The sequence below is a fragment of the Heloderma suspectum genome, chromosome 5 (genome assembly GCF_057233095.1).
Source record: "Heloderma suspectum isolate Gila_16-S chromosome 5, 16-S_ref, whole genome shotgun sequence".
Lineage (NCBI taxonomy): Eukaryota > Metazoa > Chordata > Lepidosauria > Squamata > Helodermatidae > Heloderma > Heloderma suspectum.
The window spans coordinates 25,019,803-25,042,012 of NC_139462.1; the positions used below are offsets into that span (position 1 = coordinate 25,019,803).

The 22,210-nt window shown below is 45.3% G+C and overlaps 1 protein-coding gene across 2 annotated transcripts in view; it reads right to left on the minus strand.

The window, feature by feature from the left end:
• SNCA (synuclein alpha) overlaps positions 1 to 15,290 on the minus strand; it is a 109,744-nt gene extending 94,454 nt beyond the window's left edge. The window contains exons 1-2 of one of the 2 annotated variants that reach the window (XM_084860228.1): positions 14,651 to 15,290; positions 8,455 to 8,600 (exon numbers count right to left, since the gene is read on the minus strand). In XM_084860228.1, coding sequence (XP_084716354.1) covers positions 8,455 to 8,575 — 121 coding nt within the window. In that variant the 5' untranslated portion in view covers positions 8,576 to 8,600; positions 14,651 to 15,290. Of the gene's footprint in view, positions 1 to 8,454; positions 8,601 to 9,693; positions 9,752 to 14,650 lie in introns of those variants that run through there. The other variant, XM_084860229.1, reaches the window with a different exon arrangement.
• Between the last annotated feature and the right edge of the window lie 6,920 nt (positions 15,291 to 22,210).

Sequence of the window (22,210 nt, forward strand, 5' to 3'; positions counted from 1 at the left end):
AGAATTGGTCTGTCATCATAAACTTGTCCCAGTCGTCATCTGTGAAATGCTGGAGGAGATGAGCAAGAACTTGTCAACTTTTTGTCAGGGCGAGGAGAGCAAATCCTATTTTATAGGCTCAGGATAGCACTGAAATAAATGAAATGATTAAAAGAAAATCCCTCTCTCAGATACCTTTGGTTTGATTTGCTGCCATAAAGTCAAATTAATATTCTCCTGATCTAAATGTTGTGATGAGGTTTATTAAAAAGAGGGGGAAAAGATTACTTCTATGAGAAAAATAAAAGATCATTCTTACAATTACGAGTGGGAGGAGTTTTCATGTTGCTTGTTCATAGTGCAAAGCAAGGCATACATTGCTCTTTTACTGGCAACTGGAGGGGGTATACTTCATGGCCATGTACCCCTTCCTAAAGGCAGGGAGAGCCAAGAGTTTGCCCTCAAGGCAAATCAGTTATGTAGTTCTCTATTTCTTTTCAGCTGCTTTCATACCAGATGGTGGTGGTGCGGCGCGGGGGGGGGGGGGATGAGATAATGAAACTCACAGTGAATGCATGTTCTAAAGCAGAACATCTATGGAGAAGCTGTCCTCACACCAGCTATGAACCATGAATCATGCAATCATTCACATGGGGAAAAGAAAAACCAGTTCTTTACACTGATTGGAACCCCACTGAGAGTATCCATAAAGATGTCCATCAAAGAGGAATCTTAGATATATCCGGCTCTGACGCACTCTAGCATCACACCCTGACATGATCAAGAAAAGGAAGGAATCCAAGGACAAGGTGGGTTGATGCAGACAGTGGCTGGGTTGCTTCTCTTCTCAGTGCTTCCCCTCTTGATTTCTATGGGTCAAAGTCAATAAGCTCCAATCTGAGACATGGTCTGGAAGAACACATGGTTGAGTGGGACCAAGCTTGCCTTTCACCCCAGTCACCACAGGCAGGGGGAAGGGTTTTCTCTCAGCCCAATGGCGTCCCTGACTTTCTCCTGTATAAGTCAAGAGTTAGCAACCTGCAGCTGTCAGCCTGATTTCAAAAACCCTCTGCATGTGATCAGTTCAGACCTCTGGCAAGGGTGAAATCAGGAAGCCAGGAGCATTTGTAAAGATGCCTTTGACATGGAATGGGTATTCCTAGCGTTGAACATTTGAAATGCGTATGAAATTCTGTCGATGGTCTAACTAAGGAGTACGCTCTTTGACCAAACTTGCTGAGTTACTCTGGGAGGCAAACTCGTTGTTGGGGAGAGCAAGAGAAATGCTTAGGGCAGCTCTTCAAAGGCTGGATCTGGCAGTTTCAGCCCCATATGTCGACCTGAAAAAATAACTGTCAAGACATATTGCAGGACATGAAGGCTTTATGCAGATGTACAGATGTACGTTTGGTGATCCTCCATGGATCTGTCCTCGCCCCTTTTGGGGCAGACGTAAAAATGTCCGAACAATTGAACTTGGGAGCAACATCGAACCTGGGAGCAACAGGTGATTCATGCTTCCAGTAAAATATAGGGCTGATGGGACTGGTTCTTGTGGCAATCCCGAAGCCATTCCCCTCCTCACCTAGGGCAATGCTTTGAGTTTTAAAAAAATATAAACAACTGGTAGGGTCAGCGTCAGGGGTAGGCATCACTGGGCACTTGCTAAGGCCCATGCTCTGCAAGGGACCTACACTGTCAACTACCAGGGCCCCCGGCCCTGCAGCTCCTCTTCTCTGAACGTGCAAACAATGACAAGAGTGAGGAGATACAGCCATTCCCCTCACTTTCCTTGTCTCTCCCTCTGGGCAATCGTAGGGAGAGACAAGGGAAAGGGGACAGAAGAGGGAGACAGCAAGTGAACAGCAGTGGGGACAGAAGCTGGAGGGAGCCCACTAAGGGCATCTCTCCCAAGGCTCCCCCAAAACCTGGAGCTGGCACTTGTAACTGGCATTTTAAAAACAGCACTACATTTATTCTTAGGGGCACGAACGAGATTGATCGACTGACAACTAGAGCACAGCCAGTCCTAAGGCAAAAGTCGATCACAGATAAGCGATGGTTGGAGTGAAAAAGAAAGTTATCTTTCCTACTGCCATGGCACTTCTAAATTATTGTACAGATGAGCAGTGACTGTCTGCCTGATTCAGTTCCACCTTTCCATGGCAGCTTTCCCCCATCTACTCTGCAGATTGGCAGTGCAACCCCACCCTCTGCTAAGGCCAAGAACAGATGCAGGAAAAGGTGTGTGGTAGGTGTGTTTTGGGGGAAGGTGCAGATGCAGAAAGGTGTGGAAGACTTTTAGGTCAGTTCATTGGTCCACCAAATAGGTTTTAACCATTTACAACAAAGCTTTAAAAGAGCATGACACAAGCATGATATAAGATGACAACAGACCGCTAACAGGGATCACCAACTTGACAATCGATAAATAAAACCTCCATGAATGACTTCCATAACTTTTGGACCCGGACAGCGGATCTGGTGACTTAAATGGCTAGTTTCCTCCTTGGAAAGTCATCGATGGGACAGGGTTAAAGGTAGGCATGGTTGAGCATCTGCCAAGGGCCAACGACCCAGCAGAGGCCCACTGAGAAGAGCCCCCTGGAGTTACTCCTCCACCTCACCCTTGCAACCTGCTTGCTCACCTGCCTCTTGCTCTGCCCAGACAACAGTGGTGGCGAGAAGGCAGAGCAGCAGATGTCCCTGTCTCCTTCCTCACTGGTTCTCTGCCTGTCAAGCAAGCAAGTCGTAGCAGCGCTGAGCAATAGCAATGGGTGACAATGGCAGTGTGAAGGTAGACTCACAGAAAGAGGGGGCCCACTGAGAGCACATTGCCTCAAAAACCTGGAGCCAGCACTGAGTGCCATAAATAATGACAGACATCTTTCCATATGCACAGATATTGCTCTCGCAGCACCTTCATATACTCTCCTTCTAAACATTGAGTGGGCATAGTATGATAGCCTATGTAATTGCCCTGTGGAGAAACAGCACAACTACTAGGTCAGAAAATATAGTTTCTGATTAAACTCTGAAAGATGATGAAACTCCAGTGTCTTGAAAATAGAAGAAGAAATTCACCATTAAGAGCGAGTCCACTCCAGTGCCTCAGTTCCCATTACACTATGATTTGGTTCATGAAACCAAGTGTATTGCTTGATTTCTCCAGAGTATGAACATCCCTCCCACATCGAGGCAGGCAGGAGAGTGGGGTTGCACCTGGCAGCCATGAACCAGCCATACCCCAGGCCCGCTGCACATCTGTCCAGTATGTGAAACATCCCTGTGTGTGTACTGGCTTATGCACTCAAGAGTGCTTCCACATGAGATGTGGGGATACTAGGGTAACCAGGATCCCCACCTTGTACGGATGCACTCTACACGTATACACTGGTACACACATAGGGCTGCTTCACACACTGGTTGAACATGCATCTGTTGTGACCAGGACATATATTGGCAGCAGGGGACATAACCATTGGCCACAGCTCCACTTCCCCCCCTCAGCACATAAGAGGCATTCATGCAAACAGCCCTTTGGTTACTGTATCCCTGATGACTGGTAGCTAAAGGTATGGACTGACCCCACTGAAAAGCATTTGTTTGGCAGGGATGGGTGAATAAGCGATTTGCACCAGCACCCAGATTCTCTGGACACCACCTCGAAGCTTAGCTTGCCTCATTTCCCGCATTCTTTTGTGCTCTATTTTTGTTTCATTCAAATGGAGAAAGTGGGCATTTTTAAAAAAGCACACCACAAATGTGTATGTCCCCCCCAAAGAATAAAGTGTGAAAATGTGCGTTTTTAAAAACACACATTTTTTGAGTGCAAACGCAAGTTCGGGAATTTGCGAGCATTTTCAGAGAACTCTCCTACTTGCTTTGGAGGTTGTGAATGGGACATCTGCACGATTTGCGAATATAAATGAAATTCTCATACATCACTATTCTTCTGAGGTGATGTGAGATAACATGGAAGTTTTATCTGTGCTGATTCAATTACACATGGATGTAATCTGTGATGACTCATTTACACATTACACATCCATCAGAGTGATCAAGTCATGAACATGCATGTGTGAACCAAGCTTAAACCCATTGCAAACTAAAGGTTTGGTTGGATTGTGCTCAGACTCCAATAGACAACTGAGGCACAGTAGCACCATCCTCTGTAGCAAGAGTGGGCAACATGTGGCCCTCCATATGTTCTTGGATTGCAACTCCCATCAGCTCTCACCATTGGCTATGCTGGCTAGGGCTGATGAGAGCTGTAGTCCAACAACATCTGGAGGGCCATAAGTTGTCCACCCCTGCTTTATAGTATAACACATAGGATGTTGCAACACCTTCTGACAACGATGTTCTGTCCAACATTCCTTTACCAACACCAACACCCCATTAGCAAAGGGGATTCTCTAGAAAGAAAGAAAAAAGCGATTGGCCACTTCGCATTGTGTAAGAAGTCCCCATTCAATTAACCAAATTGGCACATTGTGAATGTGCATCAAATGGATTCATGCAGTATACAGCTTGCGCTAAAGTGTTCATGCGATTGCTTCAATGAACAGCAAGGTTGCAATTCAGCCTTCATTTACCAGGGCGTATTCTGATTTAATAATCTGCAGTTGCTCTTGAAAAGAATGATCCTATCTTTCAGTCCTCTTCATGCAGCTAATGCAGCTGTCACCATAAAATATCGTGCCAAACAAAATAGGTCCAGCTTCTGCATTCAGAGGGATTATAGTAAACTTTCACTGGATTATACCACTTCAGGCTTCAAGTGTGTGTGGTGGGGGTGGGGGGTGGAGAGTGGAGTTTGCATATTTGAAAACTCACCTTGAAAAACAGACAAACCCTTTAGGTAGTAAACCTGTAAGTCAGGGAGGGGAGTATGTTGCAACATTTTTCTGACAAGCTAATTTTCTACGTGCAGGGAGTTTTTTATATGTTTGTGGGAGAAGAATTAAAAAATACACACAATTCCTCCCCTTTTAGCCCAGTGTAGGATAGTCCAGGATAAAATAACCACTTGATTTTGCTGAATATATGAAGTGCACAATCCTATGCATGTTAAAAAAAAAAGCTCCTACAACTCCCAGTATGCCCCGGCCAGCATACACCCTAAACACCTTCCACGATGCTCACTATTCCAGAGGAAGATATTGGATCCCTCTTCTAGCACTGTATTAATGGTAGCCACATAACATAACCCCATACTGGAAGTGGGCAGGACGTGTCTTGCTATGCAGTGTTCACCTTGCTCCTCCCTCCCTCTTCCATTTCTAGTGCTCTTATGGCTCGTTTCATCTCCTTTTCCCTCCTCTTCTGTCTCGTTTTCCCTCTCCCCCATCCCATCTCTTTATGTTTCACTCTTTGCATTTGTTAGATTTGTGTCATGCGATGGGGTTGGATATCTAGGTATGGTGGGTTTTGCAGTTTGCTTGTGTTGTATTTCAGTACTGTAGTTATTATAGGGTGGCCATACATCCTCTTTAACAGGGGATAGTCCTCTGCTGGAACAGCTGTCTTGGCCAAGTCTGGTTGAAAGATAAAAGTACCATAAGAAGGGAGAACAGGGGCTTTGAAGTTGCCCATCAACACTTTCACAGCAGACTGAGCAAGGCATCTCTATTTAAGGGCACAATCCTATGCATGTTTAGACAGAGAAAAGGCCTACAACTCCCAGCATGCCCTAGCCAGCCATGCTGGCTGGGGCATGCTGGGAGTTGTAGGTCTTTTCTCTGTCTAAACATGCATAGGATTGGTGCCCTAATTCCTTTAATTATTTCTAAATTTGCATCTATACACACAAATGTGATGCAAGTCTGCATCTTCTTTTGCCCTCTTTTTTGGAGACACAGAAAAGAAAGTAGAAAGCACTGGTGAGGACAAGCGTGTATCCAATATTGTACAGTGAAGTACTACATAATGGCCCAGACAAGTGGAAGAGGGAATACAGTTAAGGCTAGTAGCGATGTTGTGAGTCAGCATCCAATAAGCACCCGTAACAATATCACAGCCACCTTCTCCAGAGAAGAATTGTCTACCCTCCAGAAATAAAAATAACTGCTTCACAATAACAACGGCTACTGGTTTCATTGCTGTGAAACACAGTGATTTTTCCCCAGGAACAAGAGTGCTTCCTAGGTTGCCATTGTTATCTGACTGCTTCAGTTGTCCCAAGAAAACCACAGCTTCTGAGAAGGACTTCTGAGAAGCCAAAGATATATCTGGGCCTCTCTAAACCACAGTCTTACATTAATTCCCTCTTCCCAGGGAACCCCAAGATTTGTTTCTTTCTTTACTACATTGATAATCCCATCTTTCTTCCAGGGAGTAAAAGGCAGTATACGTGGTTCCTCCCACTCCATTTTACCCACACAAAAATCCTGCATGGTGACTGAGTGATAGAGTGTGTATCACTGGCCCAAAGCCACCCAGTGAGTTTCATAGCCAGGTTAGGAATTGAAACCAGGTCTTCTTGGCCCTATTCCAGCACTCTAACACAGCCTTCCACAACCTGGTACCTTCCAGATGTTTTGGACTTCAGCTCCTGTCAGCCCCAGCCAGTATGGGAAATGGTCAGGGATTTTGGAAATTGTAGTCCAAAACATCTGGATGGTACCAGGTTGGAGAAGGCTGGGCTTGGGGGTCTCCAGCAGGGAATTTTCAGCACCCTAGGAAACCAAAATCCCCAGAATTCTTCAGGGGGAGCCATGATAGTTGAAATTGTGTAAGACACAATGAAATTCTCTGGCCAATGTGATCATATTATGCCAGTACTTTTCCATCTGTACTGGCTGCCTGTCCATTTCCAGGACCGGTTCGAAGTGCTGGTATTAACATTCAAAGCCCTAAACGGCTTGGGGCCAGGTTATCTGAAGAATAGTCTCCTCCCATATGTACCTGTCTGGACCCTAAGATCATCTTCAGTGGTCCTTCTCCAGGAGCCCCTAAAAAAGTAAGTGAGGTGGGTAGCTACCAGGAAGAGGGCCTTTTCTGCTGTGGCACCCCAGCTGTGGAATGAGCTTCCCTGAGAGACTTGCCTGGTACCTAGTTTTCTATGCAAATGGTTTTATTTAGAAATAAATGAATGAATGAAATGTAAATCTTTCTCCTCCGTTTCTCTACATTCCCATCAATCTTTGAACCCATATGGACAACCCGACAATCCCAAGGTGAGCCTGGAGAACCTCAGTCGCTTGTTCTCATCCTGCCAAGTAGTCAGGAGTCCTTTACCACATACCAAGGTCAGATATGTGGTAGAATGTATGATAAAATGGTCGCCTCTACAAGCCCTCTAAAACTTCACCATTCAAAGCAGCAAGAGAAGAAATAGAACAAGCACAGTTTAGAGCAGGGGTGCAGAAGCCCTGGAAGCCCTGCTCCCTTCCTCCGGCCCCACCCCCTTTATTCTGGCCACCAATCATTTGGTGGTTTCACAGCCTTGAGCAGTTCCCCACCTCCCCACTTCTCAAAGGTTGGAATGCCTCTCCTAAGCTTTAGTTACTGACGGCAAGAGCTTTAAGCTAAAATAGGCTGGTATGTTTCTTAGTGCTGTGCCGAAAATTTATCCCAGATTTTTTGACCATTGTCATTCAATTTGATAGAAGAGAAACTGTTTTCGAAAAGAAATTCAATGGTGAAGAAATTTCGGAGAAACTCTCGTGGGCTGGGTTTGGGGTTCGTACTTCGTAGGGAGTGAGCACAAGTGTCCTGTTTTTCATTGTACAATCATCTCTCTGGCTGCTTGTGGCCTCCTCAGCTTCCTACACTCCAATTAAAGCCCAGTTTAAGGCACCATGAGGTAATTCCTCCCATAGGGCTTTTTCAGATGAGGACATGCAGGCAGCCTGGGAGGCTAGCTGTGATTAGGTAAGCTCAAGAACAACACAAACATAAATGATAAAACATCCTGAATGAGGCAGAACAATGGAAGGCTCTTTCATGGGGGGAGGGGGAGAAAAATTCAGGAAATTGGAGGACAGATGTTGGCAGACCACTAGCTCCACTGCATCCCTGGAGCTAGACACAACAGTGATCCCATTTGTATTGCGGTGGATGCAAACTGGGGGCCAGCCTGCCAAGACAGTTGATGCTGCTGCAGCATGAAACCCCCCCGCCCCCAAACCCTTACCAAAAAAGAAAGAAGCTGTGCTACAAGCCCTGCCAATGGGGAGCCCTGCCTGGGAGAAATGGTTGAGAATTCCTCCTCCCCTGGAGAGATTCAGTGGAATTGTCTCCCAAATTTCTCTGCCCACAAGTAAAGTGAAGAATTTCAAGAGGCCATTTGCACATCGCTCCAGTTCTTTTGTTTCTGGACCCTACCTGCTTCGTCATTGGCCATGCCTTTTTACCTGTGGCCATGCCCACCACTGGAATGTGGCCCCTGAGAGCTTCTCCAAAATGGGATTTGGCCCTGGGGCCGAAAGAGGCTCAATGCCCCTGATTTAGAGCCTCCTGCCCACCTACCCATGTAGAGCATGCCTTCTTTCGTTTTCCCGGCTGCGTCTGCCATGCCCTGCTTGGTCTTCTCCGCTGCCGCCACAACTCCTTCCTTGGCTTTATTAAACCCTTTCATGAAAACATCCATGGCCAAAGATTGTTTATATCCAGCTCTGGAAAGAAAGAGAATAGAATGAATTAAACAGAGAGCAGCCTTTAATGCTTGTCTCTGCATACTGCCTGTAGCCCTGGGAATGCAGAAGGGGAATTTTATTTATTTATTTTTATTTATTAAATTTATTAATCGCCCATCTGACTGGTCACCCAGCCACTCTGGGTGATGTACAACCCACCATAAGACAATTTAAAACAATAAAATTTTACCATAATTTTTTTTTAAAATACCCTAACCCGCCCTAAATGCCTGCCTGAACAACCACGTTTTTAATGCACGACGGAAGCTCATTAAAGAGGGGCCATGACGGAGTTCCCTAGGGAGGGAGTTCCACAGAGTGGGGGCCACCACAGAAAAGGCCCTCTCCCTCGTCCCCACTAGTCTAGCTGTCCTGGCTGATGGGACAGAGAGAAGGCCATCCGAGGCTGATCTTGTTAAGCGGCCTGTCTGGTGTTGCTGGAGGCGCTCCTTAAGATAGGCTGGGACGGAACCATATAGGGTTTTAAAGGTCAAAACCAACACCTTGAATTTGGCCCGGAAAACAACTGGTAACCAGTGCAACTCCTTCAGCACTGGAGTGATGTGATCTCGCCGGCGGCTGCCTTTAATCAGGCAAGCCGCCGCGTTCTGTACCAGCTGCAGCTTCCGAACCGTCTTCAAGGGTAACCCCACGTAGAGTGCATTACAGTAGTCTAAACGAGAGTAGACCAGGGCATGTACTACCGATGGGAGCAGATGGTCGGGAAGGAAGGGGCGCAGCCGCCGTATCAGATGGAGTTGATACAGCGCTGTCCGGCTCACAGCTGACACCTGAGCCTCCATGGACAGCTGGGAGTCCAAAATGACCCCCAGGCTGCGGACCTGGTCTTTCACGGGTAGCCGTACCCCATTCAACACCAGGTCAACATCCCCCAGCCTCCTCTTGTCTCCCACCAAAAGTACCTTGGTCTTGTCAGGGTTCAGCTTCAGCTTAAAAACACTCTGGCCTTATCCATTGTCCAGATAGCCACCAAGTGCTATCCAAGCAAAAACACCAGCAAGGGAAGTTCAGCCTGGCCTGGAGTGCATTTAAATGCCCGCTTGTACCTCACCATCTTGCTCTGGCCTTGAAAAAACAGATCTCATCTCTCTCCTCTTCCTCTTCCCTCCACTCTCCATCCCCTGCGTGTCTTGTCTTTTTAGTTTGTAAGCTGGATAGCAAGGCCTGCCTCTCTTTTCTGATTGACGTGAACTGCTTGGAGAGACAATAATTAAGAGCCAGAGTGGTCTAGTGTGGTTAGAGTGTTGCACTGGGACTCAGGAGATCCAGGTCCCCATCCCCATTCAGCCATGAAGCTCACTGGGTGACTTTGGGCCAGTCACTGACTCTCAGCCTAACCTACCTCACAGGGTTGTTGTGAGGATAAAATGGAGAGGATGCCAACTATGTAAGCTGCTTTGGGTTTCTTGCAAGAGGAAAAAAGGTAGGGTATAAAATGTAATAATAAAATGTAATATTAAAATAATAGTCTGAAAAGTGGGATTACAATACAGATAATAATAATAATAATAATAATAATAATAATAATAATAATAATAATTTATTCGGTATTGAATTTCTTTTCGAAAGTAATTTCTCTTCCATCAAATTGAATGAGAATGGTTAAAAAAATGTGGGAGAAATTTTCAGCACAGCACTAACATGATCTTCATGCAGCTATGTGCCGTGACAAGACATGGGGAGCTATGTTTCCAAGTGAGACACATCCTGGTCTGTTTCCTTGAGCATAATGTTCTGTTCTTTTAGAGCTTACATCTCTAATCTCTCTTGTTTACCAAAAGCATCCACTCATTTAATGGATCTTTCATTTCAAGACCCTAAAATAGCTGACAATTTAACTACCATTTATAAGCCCACTACAATGGAGTGTGTGTGTGTGTGTGTGTGTGTGTGTGGCATATTTGGTTTGTTGTTTATTTATGTGTTTGTTTGTTTCAGTTATATCTGACCATTTTTCTTCCAAGGGCCCCAAGGTGGCATACACAATCCTCCTTCTCCTCTCCATTTTATCCTCACAACAACCCTGTGAGGTAGGTTAGGCTGAGAGTCAGCGACTGGCCCAAAGTCACCCAGTGAGCTTCAAGGCTGAGAGGATTTGAACCTGGGTCTCCCGAGTCCTAGTCCAACACTTTAACCACCACACAGCACTGGCACTCTTCTTTTGAAAGCGAAATTTCATATGTTCATTATGTTTCCTGCACTGTGGATTTCTGTGTGGGTCATCCATATGGTAACAAGGAAAGAAAACGTCCCATTAATACAAATGAAAGAACTACTGCAACACCACAGGTTTAAGGGATAATCCAGATGGTACATTAAACAGCCCAATCCAATCTGTGTTTACTAAAACGTTAATTCTATTAACTTTAATTAGGTTTATTCTTTTAGTAAGTGTGAAGATAAGAACAGAAGAAAAGCCCTGCTGGATCAGACCGAGGGTCCATCTAGTCCAACATTCTGTTCACACAGTGGCCAGCCAGTTGCACATGGGAAACCCACAAGCAGGGCATGAGTGCAACAGCACCCTCCCTCCTGCATGGTTGCATTAAGATGCAACCATGAAGCCCAATCCTATGCACTGTTACTCAGAAGTAAGTCCCATGACACTCACTGAGCCTTGCTCATAAATAAACATGTATTTCGGGGGTGGACAACTTGTGGCCCTCCATATGTTGTTGGACTGGAACTCCTATAATCCCTCACCATTGGCTATGCTGGCTTGGGCTGCCTAGGGCTAGGGCTGATGGGAACTGCAGTCCAACAAGTTGCCACAAGTTGCCCACCCCTGGTGTATGGAATGGCAGCCTGAATTTGCTTGCTTCAAAAGGATTTTAAAACTTTTAATATCGAAAAATACAAGAACTACCTTTCTGGATGAGATCAAGATCCACCTAATCCAGCATTCTGTCACCAACAGTGACTGGAGAGATGACTAAGAGCCCTTTTTTGCAGTTAGCACTTTCATAGAATCATAGGGTTGGAAGGGGCCTACAAGACCATCGAGTCCAACCCCCTGCTCAATGCAGGAAGCCTGATTCCCAGGCAGTTTCCCATCCAAGTACTAACCAGGGCTGACCCTGCTTAGCTTCCAAGATCAGACGAGATCAGGTGCATCCAGCCCTTTGCTTTGTAGTCCAGTTGCCTTTTAACCAGTTTTTTTTTTTAAAGTCTAGGCCCCAACCCTGCCATACTCAAATCACAGGAAGAATGGATGCTCAGAGCCATACTTTGGTGACACTGCATCAAGTCCTTCTGAACAAGGATCAAGTGAGTAATTCTTTAAAAATAGGAGTGTGAACGCACCCTGATGGAAAAAAAACAACCTCCAGCAACTCTTAGGGAATGAGGTGATGGGGAGGAGCATTAAACTAAACAATCTTTAGAGGAGGATTCTAACATTAACAACTGAGAACATGTTCACCTAGATACCATCCCTCTACAGTAATTCATTTAACACACACCCTGTATAGCAAGTGTTCAGACAAACACCCACCACAGAGCTACATGGGGATAATTTGCTTTCAGAGAAATTGGGGGTGCCTTTATGCCAGGTTGGTGAACTTTGGTCGTTTTGTTCACAGTGGCACAGATTTAAAGTAAAAACAAAACCTTCACCTTAACTTGAGTCCATACAAATACACCGTTCCAAAAACCTGCTCCCCGCTCTCAATTATTGGGCGGGAATAATTATTTCAATGCTGATACTCAACTCCAGATGATCAAGTAAACAGTCTTGAGAGCAGCCTGAATTCCTGCTAACCCTGGGATAGGAGCTCAAACTTCTTCAGCCTTCTCAAGAAGGGCATCCTATTCCCTTTCCCACACCCCCTCCTGAAAGAAAGGCAGATCCCTGGATATTGCGACTCCTCCCAGAAGTGTGGTGATTTTCTTTCTTTTCTTTCTTTCTTTCTTTCTTTCTTTCTTTCTTTCTTTCTTTATCTCTCATACACATACACCCTTACACAAGGCAGGACAGACCATTCTTTTTTTTTGGGGGGGGGGGGCGGTATTCAAGACATTATATCCAGTGATTTGGAACCATAAAAGAGCTTGTCTGCATATGGGGAGCTTTAGCAGCAAATCCTGTTAGAATGGATGTGACCGAATTGTGGATCCATCAAGGATCCATCAAGCTACCTCTCTGGAGGTAGCTGCTGCTTCTGCTGCTACTGCTCCTACTCTTTAGGGCCAATGCCTGTTCCATCCAGGACCAGAGGGAGAGAGACAGCAATGGATTCTGCTCTCCACTTTCCCACAGCCCCTCACTGAGGGAGGGTGCGTGGGGGGGGGGGACAGCAGACACACACTCTACCCATTTGCTCAAGTGGCTGCCACTGTGCCTACAAAAGCTCAATGCCACGATGGAACCAGTTGAGTCTCCCAAGTCTCTCTTTAAGATGCCATAATGTATCCTGTCTTCCTAGACTCCTAGTCAGTGGTGCAGGCCTTTGGGGCCAATGTCCAGGGCCCTGCAGCCCAGCGGGGGGAGGGGGGGCAAATGCCCATCCAGAGAGCGGAAGGTGATGAAGGCACAAGGCAGCAGAAGCAAACTCCATTTTATTCCTGCAGTCAAAAGGGTGCTGTGCTTTAAGTGAGTTGGAAATGCAAAACCACACACGCTCATCAGTTTTTGTTGTTGTTATAATCGGCAAACAGTTGTGTTCTTGTTCTAACATATCAGGCATGTAGAAGCAGTTGGAAAACATGGAGTGGTGGTGGTTGATGGGGGAAGATAAATGTTAGCTATGTGCTTCACAATTTAAGTAATACACATGGCCAACAAAAGCTGCCCACCCCCCCGACCTGCACATCAGTCCATTAAATCCAGGATCTAAGATTACCTAGCTGCCCCACTGATCGCAGGGCAACAAGGCAAATTAAATGGGAGGTAGAAATGGACTCCAGACTCTTAAGGAAACAGGGCAGGCTCCTTGATTTTTTTAAAGAGAATATAATACACATGGAGAGACACACATATGCAGGCAGTGGGAGAAGTGGTGTTCCTGAAGAGACAATGTCCTGGATTAGAACACCTGTTCTCTTTGTTCACACAGGCACAGCACAAGGCAACCCCAATTGTGTAGGCAATGTTTCTGGGTTGTACTCTTCTTGTTCCATACCTCTCTTGTTTAGCTAATTAGAAGCACTTAACATATATTTATTATTGCCAGTAACTTTGTTGCTCCTCCCTCACAGAGCCAGCCCGTTGAGGGGCGGCGGCGGTGGTGGTGGTGGTGGTTTTGCCCTGGCAAAAGGTTGCCTTATAGCATGTATGTTTACCCTGAACAAAGTCCTGCTAATTTCAATGGGACTTACTCCTGAAGCAAGTGTACCACAGGCTTGCAGTTTTAGGCTGCAATCCTGTACACACGAACCTGGGATTTATGCCCAGTGCACTCAGTGGGGATTGCTTCTGAGCAGACATGCATAGGATCACACTGTTAGGCTGTGGTCTTATGCACACTTACATAGAAGTAAGCCCTACTGAACAGAGTGAGACTTATTTCTGAGCAAAAGCAGTGAAGGCTGGTGGCTCTGATTTCGGTGGGGCTGTGAATCCGCTCTGGGCTTCAGTCCGAACCAGTCAGAACTCTAAAGGAGCTATCCAAGGTGCTGAATATATCTGGGGGATTTGGAGTTCTGACTGAAGCCCAGAGCGGAATCACAGCCCCACTGATATCGGAGCCCCCAGCCTGCACTGAGCAAAAGCATGCCTTGGCTATGCAAGAAGTGAGGAAAAAAACAAAAAGCCGTCTTCGAGCTCAATGGCATTTACTCCCGAGTAAGTGTGCACAGGTACCCAGCCTTCGAGATCCCTCTCTTGGCTATGCAAGAAGTGAGGAAAAAAACAAAAAGCCCTCTTCGAGCTCAATGGCATTTACTCCCAAGTAAGTGTGCACAGGAACCCAGCCTTCGCGATCCCTCATTCCCTTTTCAGCCCTGCGCGACCCCCTTCCTCCCACCCCCAAAGGGGGAAAACAAGCTATAGATTCATCCAGGGGACTTACCCTTTCTTTTTAAAGAAACGCTCCTTGCCTTGGCAGATCTTTAGAACAGTTCAAAACCGAAGGCGAGAAAGCGAGACAATCACGGCGAGTTGCCAAGGATGCTCTCCCCTCCCTGATTAGTACATCACCGCCGAGGGATGCAGGCAGACGACAGTCCAACGCCCAGTGGTACCCTGGTCCCAGTTCCGCGAGGCAAGGGCGGAAAGGAAAGATCGCGGAGCGGAGGACAGAAAGGAGCGAGGGAGGAGCTTGGGCTGTGCAAAAGCGAGAAGCCCCCCAGCTCCTTCCCTCGCCTGCCTCTCCCCGCTCTCCGCCTGATTTGCCAGGTAGGGGAGACAGGCAGCGCCCACGAGCTCATCCGGGGAGAGGACACCGCCCGCCCCTTCTCGCGTCTCTCCATCTCCCCATGGCTCCGCCCGGTGGCAAACAGAGCACGGCGCCTTGTGCTTTACGGGGGGGGGGGGGCAGGATCGTCTCCCCCCCCCCCGAGTGAGATCTGCTACAAGTACGAAGGCTTGAGCTAAAAAGGCAGAATGGTGCACCTGCTGTCCTCTGTTGTAAGAGGGGGAAGGGGAAGAAAAACAACAACAAAAGTATCTTGCAGGTTCTGTTGGTGTTGGGCTTTGTTGCTCCCCGCTTCATCTGTAACCACGCCCATTTATGCCTCCCCCCCCTTCCGCCATGCTCTCTCTTTAAAGAAACAGATATTCATTTAAGAATATCTAGGGGCGCGATCCTGTGCACGTTTAGACAGAAGAAAAGTCCTACAACACCCAACGTTCCCCAGCCAGCACGGGAGTTGTAGGACTTTTTTTTCTGTCTAAACATGCATAGGATTGCACCTTAAGTCAGCATTCCCCAACCTACTGCCCTCCAGATGTGTTGGACTACAAACTCCCATCGTTCCCAAGCAGCAGTCTGGAGATTGTATGTGTGTATGTGTGTATGTAGGTATGCATTTGTTGTATTTCTATATCACTTGTCTGGGATCCACCAAGGCGGTTGTACAAAGGCAGTTTCCACGTTAGGCATAATTAGGAAAGGAATTGAAAATAAAACTGCCAAGATCATACTGCCCTTATACAAATCTGCGGTGTGACCACACTTAGAATACTGTGCACAGTTCTGAGCACAGCACATAAAAAAGGACATTGTAGAGTTGGAAAAGGGGAAGAAAAGGGCAACTTAGATGATCAAGGGGCTGGAGCAACTCCTGTATGAGGAAAGGTTGCAACAGCTGGGATTGTTTAGCTTGGAAAAAGGCGAGTAAGGGGAGACATGATAGAGGTGTACAAAACTATGCACTGTATGGAGAATGTGGATAGGGAGACATTTTCTCGCTCTTTCGTTGTCATGGATTTTAGAAAATAGCTAACTTTGCTTTATTGGACATGCTGGGAAGACTATTGAAAAAAATGCTAACCCATCTCTATTAAAACAATATAAGATGCCTTATTATGAAATGCAAATACCAAATATTACAGAAAATTAAGAATTTGAAAATGTAAATAAGCAAGAAGTATTGTATTCAATTGAATGAATGAATCCTTTATTTATCGTCAACTGACTACCAGCAAAAGATACAAAACTACATAACAATAAAATATATTGGTCTACATCATAAAATTAAGTCACAATGCCATAGGGGATCTAGTTAAAATAGCAATGTTCAAAATTTAGCAACTCGCTCGGTGATTAATCTGTTGGATCCTTCAAGTAAGATACACATAAGAGATTCTAAAGACTGACCTGGAAAAGACTGAGTAATTGGAAGCATCTCTGACCCCCTGATAGTAATGGCAGTTAAACAAAACATGTATCACAGATTGCACTTCAACATTGTTACAAGGGCAACATCTCTCATTTACTGGTGTTTTGGAATATCTTCCAGCTAAGAGTTTAGAAGGTAAAACATTAAGCTGGGCCAAAGAGAATGCTTTCCTATATTTTGGAATTGATAGGCAATTTAAATAAGCCATTCTGTCTTTGGAGAAGGAGCCTGGCAAACCCCCAGATCTGGGGGAAACGAGAGCTGTGCTGCACAATAGAGTTCTTGGAGGTCAATATCTCACAACCTCTGTTTGACTAGAAATTTTGTGCTATCCCAGTCCAAAGATAGTAAACAGGAAGGGGAGAGCCCTATTGAATTAACTTTCTGCAGCACTTCCTTTCTTCAAAGTGATGCACAGGAATTAGCTACTGCCAACAATGCAAAGGAGGTGGAAAGGAGCACAAGGCAGCAATGGAGTCAGAAATGCATGGAATATGTCCACACCAGACACGTAAAAAAAAATAAGGCCAGCCTCCAAATTAAGAACAGCACCCTGCAACACACGTGGGCGCACCAGATATAGATCTGAGAAAATAAGGTTGTACACCTTCTAGAGAGCATTTAGCAGTCAGAAACCAGATTGGTGCCCCAAAGAGTGTCTAAGAGAAAATTTTAGCTTTATAAACCTGGATGGCTGACAGCATGTGTTTTCCACCTTTAGTAAAGAAAAAAGGGGGTGGGCTATAGCATTTACATTTTGTTTGGCTTTGGCCTTAACAGATTTCCCCTGCACCCTCCAATTTACAGTTTCATAAAACCAAATACCTAGATATTTATACGAATCTACTTGCTCAAATCTGTTATTATTTAGAGTCAAAGGAGTATCTAACCTTCCTTTTTGAAAAGACCAAAACTTAAATTTTGGATAATTAATAGTTCAAAGGTTTTTCTGACAGTAATCAACAAAGCCAATCAGCAATCTCTGAAGGCCCAAGTCTGTCTGAGAAATCAGAACTGCATCATCAGCATGTAAAAGGACAAAGGTCTTTCTGGATCCACACTTAGGTGGATGGGAAGGTAATGAGCCTAACACAGAGGGAAGGTCAGCCAAATATAAATTAAATAAAATAGGGGCAAGAACACACCCTTGCCTAACTCCGCTGGTAGAGGCAATGCCCTTTGAGAAATGGCCAACATTACTACATCGTACTTGTGCAGATGTATTATAGTACAATGTATTTATCAAAACCAGTAGCCATTTATCAATAGGATATTGCTCTGATTTGTACCACAGACGTTCGCGAGAGATGGAATCAAAGGTGGATTTTAAATAGATAAATGCTGTAAAACATTTACCTCCTTTAGGCTTAGTGTATTGTTCAGCAAGATGGGCCAGAACCAGACAGTGGCCTAAAGTAGAATGACTTGGATTGAAACCTATGGGTTCTTCCCCTAAGATATCATTATCATTAATCCACTTTTTTAGCTTAAGGCCCCAAAAGCTAGCATACATCTTCCCAACTATAGATAACAAACTAATTGGTCAGTAATTATTTGGATAATCTTTGGGGCCTTTTTTATAGATTGGAATAATGAAAGCTTTCAGCCATGTTGCAGGGATTACACAAGATTTATTAATTAAGGAGAAAAGAGAGGTTAACAAAGGGACCCACCAGGCAATATTGTTTATCAACATCTCTGAGGGGATGCTATCTGGTCCAGGGGCCTTCCCTAATTTAAGTTGAAGGATTACATCTTCAACAACTTTTGTATTGACAGTTGGCATTCAGGGATGTCTGAAGATAAACAGGAAAGAACAACAGAGTTTGATGAATGTGCATCATTAAAAACTGAGCAGAAATGGTCCTCACATATATTAACTGGAATATGGCAGTCAGCACTGCCTGAACTGTTGGTTAACACACCTGAAACTAATTGCCAAAAAGTTTTGTCATTGCAGGTGACTGCTGCTGAAATCAGCATTTGCCATGAATCTCTAATTACTTCCCCTTTCTTCTGAAATAGCAGGGTTTTATAAACTTTTCGTAACTCATTTTATGAGTGGGGTAGTTGATGTTCATTATTTACATGATACTGGCAATAAGCGGAATGAATTCTTCTTCTATGGTTGGCACATTCCCCATCAAACCTTATATTACCAGAGCCCCCCAACATGGGCGGGGGGGGGCAGCAAGGTTTTAGAGATAGGACTGCAAGTCCTGAATAACTGCCTCAAAGGTTACTATTGCCTCTGAAGGAAAGCTGTCTGCTGTTATTTGGTTAACAGCGTTCGTTATGTGGGATAAATGAATAAAGCTTGAGAAGGCCTGTTCAGTTGACATGAGCCATTTAGTCTTCCTGTTATATGAAGAGGGAACTAAATTTGAAGGAGGGAGATGTTGCACCTCCAATTTGACAGCGCCTGGTACTTTAAGAGCAATCTCTGATGGTAAATGGTCCCTGTCGGTATGACCAGCAACTCTGAAGCTACAGCTCAATTTTTTTTAATGCCTTATGTACGAAAATATAATCAACAACACTGGACCTCCTGGATGAGATGAATGTATATTCACCCCAGTTATCACCACTAGATCCATTTAAAATGCATAAATCATTTTTATAAACAAATTGCAGCAGCCCTAATTCTGCAGAGTTAATGCAGGAGTCTTTTGAGTGCTGAAGGCCACTCTTAGGTTGTTCTTTTCTAGCAAGAGGAAAGTCGCAAGAGATAGTAGGGTCCACCATGGAGGTTCCAGTTCTTGCATTGAAATCACCTGCCATAACTGGTAAAGCATGGGGAAATTTAGCAAGTTGCTCAGTGTAATAACAATCAATTTTCATCCACATTGACATGACATCTTCCCTACAAGTTGCTGAGCAAAGTACACATTAAACACAAGCAGGGTTAGCTGAGAAGTCCTCAGTCCCAGAAGTAATGCTGACAGAAAATGAGGCACAGTTAGGTATCTCTGATGCTGTAGCATCCAAAGAAGAAGAAACTAAACAACATAATCCTTGGCTGGTCCTACCCTTGCCCCTTGGAGAGAGTGCAGGCACGCAAAAGGTCACAAACTAATTTAAATAGATATGGTCGCAACACCAGGTTCCTTGAAGCAGGACTATATCAAATACATTTAGCTACTCAAGGAGATCCAAATTTCTACTTTTAGCATTCCAACCCACAATATTCCAAGAGAGACTTTTTTAGCAGAGAGGGACCAGCCACCTGATGTAGTTAGTTAAGCTCCACAATTCTGTCCAGGGTGCCCCCAGTTTCCCACCAAACACAGCCATTATGCTGGTCTGCTTGTGGGGTGCTGGTTCCAGGGCCACTCCTGGAAGTATTGGCAGGGTTCTGAGAACCTAGCTCATATACTTCCAAATATTGAGAACCCAACCAGTCAATTTCCCCTTTATTTAAAATTAGCAGGCACAGAGGGTGCATCTGGGACAGAGGTTGTCCTTACTTCTTTCTCATTTCCAAGCACTGTCGTTAGAACTTGTTTACTAGGCTGCAGAACCACAACGTCTGGGCTCAAAGCAAGATCACTCCTTAGGGTAAGCTGTTGATAGTCAAATATAGGCAGAGTTCCTCCCTGACTATTGCATTCCAATCATTTGGTAGGAGGCTTCTGATGGTTCATTAGGAGCCATTCAGCCCCCGGTCCAGCTTCCAGTACTAGCTTGCTTGCCACTCTCAGGATCAGAGACAGTCAAACAAATATCTTTTGGGTGGAAACAATCACCGTGATGACTCACGTTAAGTAGCGTCTTCTGTAAAATAGAGAGTCTCTGCAAAAGGTCTTGCTGGCCCACAGCTGAAAGGGCACCAAAACTTCTAATAACCTCATAATCCTCTCGCATAAAATTCCTCAAGGGAACACTAATACCTCCCCCCTTCTCATCAGTACAGATATTGCTAGGGCTGACAGAAGCCAGTATAGCATTTAGTAATTGAACATGGGGGTAAGAAGAATTGTCGTTAGTCATGCTAAGCTTGATCAGATTCCCCATCGGAAGGTCATAGAATCATGGAATAGTAGAGTTGGAAGGGGCCTATAAAACCATTGAGTCCTTGCAAGCAAAACTACAGGATCTCCCCTTCCAACCACCTGCTATTCCCAGAGAAATTCCAGGGGAGATATCCTTAAAGTGCCTATAAACATGCATCCCCATCTTGCAGAAACCAGCTCTAGCGCTGTAGATTCTAGGTGCTGTATTAGCCAAACCAAATGTTACAACAGCTCAAGCGGAATAATAATGATAAAAAAGATATTCGATCTTTAAAATAGAATCCAAGGTTAAAAAAGATAGAGCATGACATTATTATAAGCTGCAAAAAATGCTTTTTCTGCTCCAGTGGGGTCAACACACCCTTTGGTTTGGGATAATTAGCAAAAACCAAATTCTGCTTCAACAACTATAATTGCCAGGATTTATTAACTACACCAAATACCTGTTTAGGCTCTTGATTTGGGAGTCCTACTAGGGAAGGAGAGCCCCTACTTCTAATCGACCATGGATCCTGTATCACAGAGTTTATTTATTTATTTATTTATTAAATTTATTAATTGCCCATCTGGCTGGTCATGCAGCCATGCTGGGCGATGTACAACAATAAAAACAGTTCATACAATAAAATTCAACATTAAAAACATCACATTTCTAGAATTACCCTAGCCCACCCCAAATGCCTGCCAGAACAACCACGTTTTTAATGTGTGGTGGAAGCTCATTAAAGAGGGGGCATGGTGGAGTTCCCTAGGGAGGGAGTGCCACAGAGTGGGGGCCACCACAGAGAAGGCCCTGTCCCTCGTCCTCACCAGCCTTTCCTGGCTGATGGGATAGAGAGAAGGCCATCCGAGGTTATCTTGTTGAGCGGCCTATCTGGTGTTGCTGGAGGAGCTCCTTGAGATAGGCTGGGCTGGAACCACATAGGGTTTTAAAGGTCAAAACCAACACCTTGAATTTGGCCCGGAAAACAACTGGTAGCCAGTGCAGCTCCTTCAGCATTGGAGTGATGTGATCTCGTCGGCGGCTGCCTTTAATCAGGTGAGTCGCTGCATTCTGTACCAGCTGCAGCTTCCGAACCGCCTGCAAGGGTAACCCAATGTAGAGCGCATTACAGTAGCCTAAACAAGAGGAGACCAGGGCATGTACTACCGATGGGAGCAGATGGTCGGGAGGGTAGGGGTGCAGCCGCCATATCAGATGGAGTTGGTACAGCGCTGTCTGGCTCACAGCTGACACCTGAGCCTCCATGGACAGCTGGGAGTCTAAGATGACCCCCAAGCTGCGGCCCTGGTCTTTCAAGGGTAACCGTACCCCATTCAACCCCAGGTCAACATCCCCCAACCTCCTCGAACTCCAAGCGTTCTCACCACACATGGAATAGTTATTCTATTTTTTCAAGAATAACAGATTGGAGTTCGAGAGCTGCACACACAAAGGCATGTCCTCGGTCACAGGGATCAGTCCAAGATGTTTATACCCTTCTCTAGTAAGAACCATTGGCACAGAAAAATACTTCAAATCAAATAAACCCAGGCTTTCCAAGGAAAGCATCCCACAGCATTTCCAGCAGGAATGCCGTGCCAGAGCTTGGACTGTAAGTCTGAAAGATACCAAAAATCAAAATTGTGTGCCTCCCCAGATGCAAATGACAATCGTGGGCTCCTCAGAACTCCCCCCCCCTCACGCCAAGCCACCCAACCATAGCCCCACTCATCACCCCTCCCCCTCACCAACCCCAAATCCTCCTACATAACCCTGAAAGGGTGGGGAGGGAG